Below are 12,058 nucleotides of genomic sequence, written 5' to 3' on the forward strand. Positions count from 1 at the left end.
TAAAAATAATAGTTACTTTTTCCACTGCTTCGTTTTGATCTGTAAAACAAACGCAGATCGTCTCGTGCTCCTCGTTCTAGAATGATTTTTGTTTTTCTGTATTTTCTGCCATTTTCTTATGTCACGATTTCCACATTATTTTATCTTTTGTTTTGCTGAAAATCACTGACAATGAATCAGACCTTTTCACTCAAACAGTTACTTAACAGTACTCAAGTAACAGCTTTACTTTTACTTGATTAATTGTTTGAGTCACTACTCTTGTATAATTATTTGAAAGTAACATTACTGAGTAAATATTTTGGATGCTCTATCCACCTCTGCCTGAAAAATGACTCAAGTAAAAAAAGTACTTGAAAACGTTACTTGAGTACTGTGAGTAACTGTTTGAGTAAAAGTCACTCACAGCACTGAAGCAAAGTATTCTCCAAGAACCTTTTTACTCTTACTTGAGTAAATATTTTGGCTACTCTAAACACTTCTACTCTTTTGTTTCTTGAGTTTAAAAAAAAAGACGTGTCTCTCCCTTTAATAATACGATTTTTTTCCTTCCCAAAACACTGTGAAACATTAGATCAATTAAATAACTCATGAGCTAAAATACAAGAATATAAAGTGAAAGAGACCAGATGCAAGTTAGATATTTTATACTCACTTCTGCCACCTCAGGTCATAACGTGTAACTGCAGCCTCTACATTAAGCTCGTGCATGACGGCATTTCCGGTCCAAAGTTGTGGAACGGACTCAGCCCGCCCCCTTAAGCAAACGCCACTCACCAAAACACCACGTCGAGGCGAAAATGTCTCTCCCAAAACAAACCCCAAAAAAACTGTTACTGTTCCCGGTCGCCATGAAAGTGAAACATGAAGAAACATATCAGATTCAGATTCAAGATTTACTATGATGGTGAATGAAACACTGCCCTGTTTCTGACCAAACGCCGACATGAGGAGAGTTCAGTATCGATGTTGTTGTTTCTGACACATGTAACGTCAGTGTCACAGTCAGGTTTAGTGGATTTATATTATTAGGTGAGTTATGGGAGCTTCTACCTTCTTACTGCACATGATATTACCCAGATGGAACCATTTCGCTTTAGTTAAACTCAAAACCAATGGCTCTGGAGCAGCAGCGTCTTCCAGTCAGGTCCGTCAATATTGGGACATCGACTCATTTCCTTTTAATGGATAATGGATTTAATGGATTTGAAATTAAGATGTGCAGATGTGATTGGCAGTAGCTTCGGGTCATTGTCCATCTGCACTGTGAAGCGGCGTCCAAGCATTTAGCTGAATGTGAGCTCATAATATTGCCCCAAACACTTCAGAATTCGTCCTGCTGCTTTTGTCAACAGTCACGTCATCAGTAAATACAAGGGAACAGTTCCATTGGCCCAAACAAGCCCAGGCCATGATGCTGCACCACCATGTTTCACTGAGGAGGTGGATGTTTCCCTTCTTTCTCCAGACTTTTCTCTTCCCATCACTCTGGTACAAGTTGATCTGTGTCTCATCTGTCCTAGGATGTTGTTTCAGAACTGGAAAGGCTTTTAGATGTTTTCGGTAAACTCTAATCAGCGGTTTCCACCTCGTGGTTAATGGTCTGTATTCTCTCTGGTGAAGTCTTCTCTTGATTGTTGACTTTGACTCACAGACACCACCTCCTGGACAGTGTTTGTGATCTGACCTGTTGTTGTGAAGGGATTTTCTTCACCAGGGAAAGAATTCTCTGGTCATCCACCATTTGTCATCTGTGGTCTTCCAGGTCCTCCAAACTGTTGATTTAGCCACGCCTAATATGTTTGCGATCTCTCTGATGGGTTTGTTTTGATTTTTCAGCCTAATAATGGCTTGCTTCACTGATAGTGGTAGCTCTTTGGATCTCATATTGAAAATTAACAGCAACAATATCCAAAATGCAAATATCACACTTGAAATCAACTCTGGACGTGTCATCTGTTCCTTATAAATGGGAAAACCCAATCTTTGTCGCCTGAATTTAGAGTACTGTACCAGGAGAGGCAGAAGTAAGAAGCGCTGTGTCATAAAAGTACATGTACCTGTGTGCAGTCGCTGTGATTTACAGGGCGGTGTTTCCCCTGTGGTTTGTGTCCGTGACCCCAGGCCTTTCGGAGAGCAGTGGGTGAGCAGGTCCAAACGTCAGGTGTGTGGTAGTATCCGTAGTGTGAAGTTTGGGGTGTAAAAATAGCTCTGAAATAACGGGTTCTGGTTAGGCGCGTGAAGAACATGTGTGGGTTATTCCTCCTGGGAGGGATAATGAGTGCAGCGCAGATGGACCTGCAGTCTGTGCGGTTACTGGCTTTAAACTTCGTGGAGCAGACGCTATAGTTCTACTTTCACACTCCTGGTATTTAAGGATTTACAACTTTACAGCCGCACTGCGTCACATTTCGACCAATCACTCGGACAAATACAAACATTTACCTTTTTTCTCAGACCTGACTGTAACTTTATTGGGAGCGGGACGTCCCCAGCTCGTCTCCGTGGAGATGTCGACTAATGTCAGCCAAATATGAGATTGAAATAGTTGAGGTCCTCATCCAAATTCATTCTTTGATTACCATCCATCCATCCATCCATCCATCCATTTTCTTCCACTTGTCCGTTGCCGGGTCATGGGGGCAACCGATCGAGTTGCCCAAATCACATTGCACCAGCCCCTTATGGCTCCTCCTGCAGGTGGTGGGTCCACAGAAGGACAGCCTCATGGTTCTAACCGGGCCTGTTGGTCCCTCATAAGAGGCTTCTGAACCGCTCTTTGTCTGACCCGTCACCTAGGACCAGTTTGCCATGGGAGACCCTACCAGTGGCACGATGCCCCCGACAACAGAGCTCCTAGGATCATACGGGCACTCAAACCCCTCCACCACGTTGAGGTGGCGGTTCCAGGAGGGGTCTTTGATTACCCATCTGCAGAAATAGGCTTTTCTGTGTCGAGCTGCTTGGTAGGAGCATGTTTTGACAGCCCACATCTTACCCAGTGTACCTTTAAACGTACAAGAAGAAGAGCTCAATGGAGTTCACTTCTCTATTCTGAACATACAAAATGCCAGGACTTTGCAGGCACAAAGAAGAGTGAATAATAATCAGTAATATCAGTAGTATCGCTAGACGCCGCAATATATCACAGAATCACTAAAGTCTTCCAAAGACAGAGATCAACACATGTTTTCAGCCTAAAATCATAAATGCATGGAACTTCTAAATGTATAAAAAGGGCAGTTTTAATGAGGTAGTTACCACAGTAAACATGACACTTTTGTAACTTATGATTTGACGTTTTGTAGGCTCTGATGAGACAATGGTCTTAGCACAATTTGGGATGTCCCGATCCGATATTCAGTATCAGCCGCCGATCCATGTACTTTGAGAGCATTGGATTTGATTGAATTTACTGACTGCATCGGGGCCGAACCACCAAACGAAGCCTGTGAATCTGATCAGTATCGGCCGGCAGTGTTCAAATATGATATAGGGAGCATAAAGCACTGGATGGGGTCTTGCCTGGCCTGACAAACTACATGCTTTTTCCACAGATATTTCAAAGACATATAGTCTGGGAGCGAGCATGATCTCAATGATTTCCCAGTGGGCGTGATTGACAGACGGCATCAACCAATCAGAGCAACGCTAGATACGTCGCAGCAACAAGCCTTTCCAAAAATGTCCTTATTGACGAGGAACGCTTCGAACGCTGTTTCTTGCTCCGGTTTTAGGGATTCATTTTGTTTTTTCAAGTGATTGAAAACAGACGAAAGGGCAGAAGAAAACATCGTATCACTCGCCGCGCACGCTATCTCTATTGTTTTGGTAGAGCGTGGTGACGGCTTCCGCCTCTTTGGGGGAATGAAGTCCCGCCTCTCGGTGCGTGATTGGACCGATGTGGGTAAAATCGTGAAATGATAGGCTGCGAGGAGCTGTCCAGACAGTTCTTCTTTTGAACAGAAAGGAGGAGTGTCTGGCCGGCCAGGCAGGATGGGGTCATCCTTAAACACAATCACACCTCACACACGAGGAGCACCACCACAAACTATGCTCACAGGGCAGGAGTCCCCAACCTTTTTTACCTGGCGAGCTACTTTTACACAACCAGAACGTCGGAGAGCAGCTCGTGCTTCAAAAACACACTGGAGAATTAGTCGCCAAGATAGAATTTCAAAGAAAAATACTTGAGTTTGGTGCTCTTACTTTACAATATTGACCCAGCTGTTCACGGATTGTCTTCAGCACGTTCAGAACAAACAGAAAATGCATCTAATAGTTCAGTTATCATGCGTATAGAGGTGTAGAAAGTCTTTGGCGAGCTACCTAGAAAGGACTGGCGAGCTACTGGTAGCTCCAAATCACGTACAGAGCCTTTAAGATCTGCCCTTTATCCTGGATTTTCTGTATTTTGTCTTCTTGTCCTTTCTCCAGTCCAGTCCGCATCCCTGTCTTACCCTCTGTCTGTCTCCTCAGTGTTTCCAAGGATGACGTCCCGGGCCGTGGCGGTGGCGCTGCCCGTCCTGCTCCTCTGCCTCCTCAGTCGGTCTCCGGTCCACTCCTGTCCGCGCTCCTGTAACTGTTACCAGGCCTCCGAGGTCCACTGCACCTTCAGGTCCCTGCAGGGGGTGCCGCCTGGGCTGCCCCCGCACACCCGCCGCATCAACCTGGGGTACGAGACACTTTTACTGAGGGAAACTTGGAACGGGCGACTCAGACAGAGGTCCTGTGAGGGTTGGCCTTTTCTTGAATGCAAAATAAATGTTGGCACAGTTGTCTCAGAGAACAAGTTGAATGCTTTCCATTGATTTAATGAGAAGTGCTACATCTATGGTGCCCTTATTTTATTTAGTTTTTGGAAATGTTCAGGCATGGTCTGTGTTGCTGTTAATGCCGCTGTCTAGAAAAACAACCACTGAAAATCGTAGCAAAATCAAGCAACGGTGTCCCCGGAACCACTGTCACCTCATCAAAAAGGGATTTATTCTGAGAGATCCATCCATCCTTCTCTCCCTTCCTTCCTTCCTTCCTTTTGCTTTCTTCGGGGTTGGATCGCAGACGTGCCCAGATGCCAAGAAAACAAGACAACCCACACACACTTATCCTAACTTTTCAGGAGGGATTTTGGGGCGTTCCCAGGCCAGCTCAGAGACATACGCTGCATCTAAAACGGTCTCCGTCATGAGGTTGTGCCTTTAGCAGTGAGGAACAGGAGCTTCAGCTGCTCCTTCTGCCCATCAGGACGACCTGAACCTTCCTAAACCAGCGGAGGGAACAACGGGAAGTTATGTCGCTACCAGCTGATTCCTAAAAAACTGCAGCACAATGGCCTACAGTATACGCTCTGCATCCTCCTGCTCAGGGCCGGCCCTGCTCCTGTTCAGAGGCCGTGCTTTAGTCCAACAACCCATTAGTCTGACGTCTCATTATTCCAAAAATATATATGTAAAACTGAAATTGTCCTTCCCAAAATTAGGTTCAGGCAAGTTGCCTGGCTCTGCCATACTCTTCCCTGTCCATTCCATGCAGGGAATTAGTCTGGTCACAGAGCAATCGGAGCAGTATGAACGGGCGGGCCTAACGCGCTCAGATTGTCAGTGAAATAAACAAATTAACGGACGTGACAACAGCTGCAGTCCAATTCACGAAATATGAACTGAATATAAACTCACGCAGAGAACGATTTCACCCATGATTAGTTTTGGCTCATGTTAATGTTAACTGAACTAACAACATAGTGGTGCAGCGTGTGACGTGACCTTGTCATTTCTCTGTGACGGTCGTGATTGGTTCAGCTTGGCCTTAGCCGCCAATCAGCAACTTGTTTACCGTGTATGGCCAGACCCGGACCAATTTTTGTGGGTGCCATGTCATTGGTCCGACAGCCCATTAGTGCAACGCCTCATCTTTCCGAAAATGACCTTTGAGCAGAGGTGCCATTAGTCCGAAATGTTTAACCCAGTTGTGTAGTGGATTAGAGAGCCAAATACAACAATTGGCCCTAACCTTAAGGTCAGTGGACTCTTGCCTGAACCTCATTTTTGGAAAATGAGACGTCGGACTAATGGGTTGTTGTACCCATTTTTGTGGCCCTCAGGCTTCTTGTTGAAGTTGCATATATCACCAGAGATAGTAGTTTTTACTGCAAATCTAATCATTCTCCGCAATTATAGCCACAACATTTTAGCCTTAATAACATTTAACTTTTTTCCCAGTGAGACAGAGCTTCCACGTCTAAACAAAGCTGTGAGACACAGTTAAAGCCTCTCTTAAATGCATCCAGTTGATGCAATGCTGTACACACTTCAAAATGCAGCCCTTTATGAAAAACGTTTGGCCCCTTGGCCGACACCATATGAAACTGCACAGAATGATGATGAATAAACTGTTTCAATGCATTAGCGGCACATCGTGGTCTGTTCTTTTACAGCAGAGCTAATGCAAAATTTCAAAAGTTCATAAGACATGGATTTCCTAAATTAAAACCTTGAGATGCTGCTGTGCCTTTAAGACTGGCATGACCCGCTTTTTACTTCCATACATTTAGGATATAGCTCATATTTGTATTGAATTAAATGTCAGGCAGCAAAACTGTCCATTTCAAGCCTTCAGGAGGCAGCGCAGTGGCTTGTGGGATTGTTCTTAGCTCCTTACGGGCAATTATCATCCCGTTATATGTTAGGTCTGGGTCTGATCTCAGTGGCCGCGTTACATCAGTTGAATTTCAACCTACCATTCAGCGAGCGGGGGAGGCGGGGCTTGTAGGTGACGTCAAGCATTGCGGAATTGCTGGTTGTTGTTAACCTGGCTAACACCAGGCTGCTGTGTGCGCTCGAATTATTTCGAACTGCACAACAGCCTGGGGACCATGGCCGAAATCTCCGGTGGATTTGGGAACCAATCACAGAGCGAGGAGAGACGGCAAGACGATGACGCGCTATTCGATATATGGAAGCTTGTAGTTTATTTACGGATAATAAAAAAAAAGTTTATTTACGGATCCAACGTGACAGCAGCAGACACGATGGTATTTTTTGATCAACTTTAGACCTTGTTCTAAATAATTTAGCTCAAAAGTTTACAGCGGGTACGTCATACGTCATCTCATACGATGATATGATTGGCTGGGGCTACGTGCAGACGCATGAGACTTTTTTATTTTTTTTCCGTATCGCCCAATAAACGAGTATGGACGATCGTAAACCACACCTCTCCTACGAGAAAATGAATTGGTGGTCCCCAGACTAAATATCACTTGTGATTTTAGTCTGGTGTTAGCCAGGCTAGGTTGTTGTTGTAATGGCGGCGGATACGAAAGTAATGGAAGCTCTTCAATCCGTTCTGGCTCGGAAGCCTTGCCTTCATTCACTTGGGCACATTACATACGTCACGACCAAACGCTGTGGAGATGTTTGTGTCCACGAGAAAAAAGAGAGTCCTCGTCTTATTTACACTGTTTAGATGCAGCCGTAGTGCCTTCAGTGTATCCTCAGTCTTCTCCCAGTGGGTGAGGGAGTTCCTCGCCCTATCTCAAAGGGTGCAGCCACTGAAGCAGAGCGGACATGAGGTGCAACATGAGAGAATCTGCGTAGCTTCAAAGTCTGACAGACTCGTGTGACGTGTGCAGGCAGTCTTTGTTTTTTTGTTTTGTAAAAAACATTCCATGTTGTGTCCCCAGCTTTAGCAGACCACATTCAAAAACAAGCTCATATTGGGAAATGGTGAGTGGCTGCCAACGGCGTGGCGTCACTGCACGAGTTGAGTGGCTTCATGCAGATGTTTTAGAAATACAGACCGCTAACATTTGATACAATAAGTCTGGTCGTTCTCACTTTCCACTAACACCTGAATGTCAGAGTGAAACGTGGCAGATGACGTTCAGGTTCACATTCCTGGGAGGTAGCCTGGCATCCAGACTAATCTCCGATGTTTATTAATTAATAAACAGGAGACTAGTCTGGCGACCCTGTCGTAAAGAAAGCTACTGCTGGAGGCGGGACTAATGTGGGACAACCGAAGCGCAGAGCAGCCAATGAGAACGTAGCGGATGTGACGACAGAAACAGCGACAAGAAAGTTGTCGTCATTGGGACATTAACAATGGTGCTCCTGCCACACGGAGTTCAGTAAATGACTTCTGTCGTTTATGTTAGAAAAACTTAAAGAATACAAGCATACCAGAGCATTACGTGAAGTGGTTGCTTGTGTTGAAAAACTACAAAACAAAGGCGCAACAACGTGACGCCCATTCAGGGAGCTGCTCTGATTGGTCGGTAGGCTCCATATCGCTGCGTCACTTCCTTTGAAAGCGCGCAATGGAGTGTTGCCAGACCCTCTTCTGTAAAGAAGCGGAGTCTGGTTGGAGAGACTACCTGGGAGGTGGCAAAACATGTTGCCATATCCAAACCAGGAAGACTCACACAATAATGCTCATCGTCAGTCTCAAAGCAGGTCATATTTACACTCTGGAAGAGAGGACTTGGACATGAATTGTTTTTGTGTTATAACTAGTAGACGTCGACTGATATCGACCGATATTTGGGTATTTTGATATTGTCCAATAGCCGATATTTGGTTGGAACCAAAAATGACCAAAAAGACTTTTCGCTTTTTGCATTTAAAAAAGCTCAGTTACAGCCTGAAAATGAGCACTGACACAACTTCCTAGGCCTCAGGGAGCTGAGAAATATCGTGATGAAAGTCGCTCACAGCAAGTAATGCCCGAAGCGATTATTGATGTATTGAAGCGCCTGAACCGGCTGCCGGAGGGCAGAGCCTCATATTCCCCGTTCAGTAAGTGGACAGGATTGATGATGATTTTACTTGCCTTGTCAAGAGCTAATCTGTCTTAAATATTGTTCAAAGATGGATATTCTGTTTTCCATTTTCTTTGCATCTTTCACAAGTCTTTCAATTTGACCTTTGCTCTGAACAGTGAGAGCCTGAAACCAGACTGCCATCGTGTACCTGATGACACTCTCCAGCACAGCATTGTAAAAACATGACATGACTTCAGTGCTCACTCTGAACAGTCTGAGTCTAGGTGTAGTCTCTGAGAGAGCTAGGAGCACAGGCCCACCTGAGCGTTCCATTTCATAAGATTGTAAACATAGACCCCTGAACATTTAAAAGTCTCCACCTGTTCGATCGACTGCCATTTATCTGCACAGGATCGTGACATTTGTCAGTTTAGAAGCATCATACACAGGATTATAGACAAGACATAAAATACTGGTGGTGCATATCGACATTGGCATTAGAAAAACCCATATCTTACCTGCAAGAGCCAGACTGATATTACAGTGCCAATAACACACTGACGTCAATCTGGGACCGCGGCGGCTGGAATCGTTCAGAGAGAGCTTGTACGTTTGGAGCAGCATTTGCTTCTGATTGGATCAAGAACATCGCAAATCCATTCAATGTTTAGTTTTGAGAACAGTTCTGTGTGTGTCACGGGCGTGAACGGACTGGTTTGAAGTTTTTAGTGTGTTTTGTGGTGCATGTTTTTAAAGTTGGGTTTATACTGAAGCAAGCTCGTTGCCCTGGTAGCCCCGCCCCTGTAAACTGCCTACGAGACACACCTGCCCCTGGATTGTGCAGGGGATAGAAAAGCAGAAGTGGGATGGCACAGAAAGGGAGAAAGACAGAGGGAGGAGAGGGCACAGGAGTGCCGGTGTAACAGGCCAAATTAACACCCGTCCAGATTAAACCCAGGCCAAACTATACCCGGGGTATAAAATAGCCTAGGCTGGACTATACCCCCCTGGGCCAGAATATACCTGTCTAACTTTTCACAATCTGAACAGATGTTCGGATGTTGTTCTTATATTCTTAAAGTGATTATTGTTATTCGTTGGTTCTCACTAATTAACCATTAAGGAGAAGAAAGAAAAATGCATGAAGTTTTGTGATAAAAAAAAAAGTTTGACATTGATTTGACTTTTGAAATGTGAACATTGGTAATAACATAATATAGGCCTAGCTATTAATATTGCATCACATGTCAACTTTGTTTGCCTTGAATTACCACAATAACTATAAACCATGAAAGTGCAAATCCTCCGTTTGATGACGCTTAATGATTTTTTCTTGCTTTGTTGTTTTTTCTTTTATTGACAATGCTACCTCGTGATCTTCCCTCGATGAACGGAGCTGACTGACTTAAGTGTAAAACACAAGCTTTTTTAAAATCTAAGAATTACTTAGCAAAAACAGACGCGGTTTATTTAAAACAATCAGGTGACATTTGTAACAAGGCCCAGTGAAAGTGTCTTGCTCAAAGACATAACAACAGCCTGTACCTGCAGGAGAATGGGTTATAACTGCCAACAGGACAATCCACTCTATCACACTAAACTACTGTATAAATCTTGCTATATCACTTGACACAACAATTTCATTGGGGGTATAATCTGGGGGGGTATGAAATAGCCTGGGCTATAATAAACCCCGGGGTATAATATGGCCTAGGCCCCTTTAACCCCAGGTATAGTCCAAATCGGGGGTATACTCTGGCCTGTTGCACCAGTGCCAGGCGGCATGGGCCGCTGTGATAGTGCTGCCGGTGACAGAAGCGGAGACACAGACGAGACGACGCAATGCGATGCAACCACTCTCGCACCCATGACCGGGGTGAAGAGGGACGGACGAGGAAGGACTGGCTGCCGGCGCGAGAAGGGACTGCGCAGACGACGGAGAAACCGCACGGACATGGACCCCGCGCACCAGGAGGGGCTGCACGATGGCGCTGAGGGAATGGCACATCACGTCGAGGCCAAGGATGTCCCCCGGACAAGAGCGGCGGGATTGAGCAGCGGCAGCAGGCTCTCCGGGCTTTACGTTCCCCGAGAAGGACCCTTGACTCTGTGGGAGTCTCCCAGAACCGACCGGACCCCCTTCCTGGAGACTCGACGACTAGTCTATATAGCACCTTAAAACACACCCTCCCTATTTTTAGTCCGTGTTAACCCTTATGTTTTAGTCCTTCTTTTAATGTATGGTTTAACCGTGCTTTGAACTACCTACATTAAATTGTATTGTAATGTTCTTAAACTGGTTTTATCATTGGCTAAACCACAGATCTACAGAAAGTCAAACCTTTGACATGTGTTTGTGTTGCAGCACCTTGTGTTTTTTGTGATCGCCGTGTTGTTAATTGGTGTCTTTTTTGCGAGAACCTATTTTGGTTCTTGCTAGAGGATAACAATAAATCGCTATTTATCACACTGGGTTAAGCTGTACAGTCGTACTATCTCTGTCATAGCCTTGACTGTGGTGCTCAGGTGCCACTCTCAGCCACTGAATGTTTGCTTGTGTATCAGTCTGACGCTCTGAGAGTATTGATCACTTTTCTGTGGAAGCAGAGACAGACTTGAATGGAAGGACTAGGGCAATGTCTCGAGTTCATGTCTCCGGGTCCTGCACAGAGGGTAAATAAACATCTGTATAAGACATCCAGACTGCTGCCTATTCTTCATCTATCCTCTCGAACACCATTGTTAATTCTCTAACAGTTCTGTTCGAACAGCGAAGGCGGGAGCGGTTCAACACGGATTCTCATGTGTTTGTAAAATCACGAATACTGTGAGAATTCAGCCTGCTGGCAAGGTAAACCCATATCGGTCGGCCTGTAGTCTGCAGTGTTTGGAAGGAACAATGAAAACAAAAAAGCTGAGGCAGTTGTGCTTGGGGGCTGAGTAACTTCAGTGAAAAGTTTGCACCTGTCACTACAGTCTGCTGTTGCCTTTGTCTCGTAGGTTCAACAACATTAACAGACTGCTGAACAGCTCTTTCGCCGGGTTAAAGAGTGTGGAGCTGCTCATGCTCCACAGCAACAACCTGCAGCAGATCCCCGCGGGCGCCTTCAGGGACATGGGGTCCCTACAGGTGAGCCACACACATGACCATTCTGGATATTGTGATAACCATAATTCAGCGACGGCACCTAATGTAGTAACCAAATAAACCTAATCTGCAGCTTCTCAACAGTTCTTTTTTTAATGAATAATACTCACAAATCTGGGGCAGTAGGTCAGTTTTCAGACCTATCTTCT

The 12,058-nt window shown here is 45.0% G+C and overlaps 1 protein-coding gene across 1 annotated transcript in view; it reads left to right on the top strand.

Annotated features, from left to right (window-relative positions):
* Positions 1-4,490: 4,490 nt before the first annotated feature.
* The window catches only part of LOC306968272 (matrix-remodeling-associated protein 5-like), a gene marked incomplete at both ends in the record, with an annotated part of 72,774 nt that continues 65,206 nt past the window's right edge, over positions 4,491-12,058 (top strand). Inside the window, 2 exons of the mRNA XM_079563614.1 lie at positions 4,491-4,675; positions 11,762-11,891. Of these exons, the coding sequence (XP_079419740.1) occupies positions 4,491-4,675; positions 11,762-11,891 (315 nt within the window). The remainder of the gene's footprint in view (positions 4,676-11,761; positions 11,892-12,058) is intronic.

Source organism: Gobius niger (assembly GCF_951799975.1).
Source record: "Gobius niger genome assembly, chromosome: 9".
Classification (NCBI taxonomy): domain Eukaryota; kingdom Metazoa; phylum Chordata; class Actinopteri; order Gobiiformes; family Gobiidae; genus Gobius; species Gobius niger.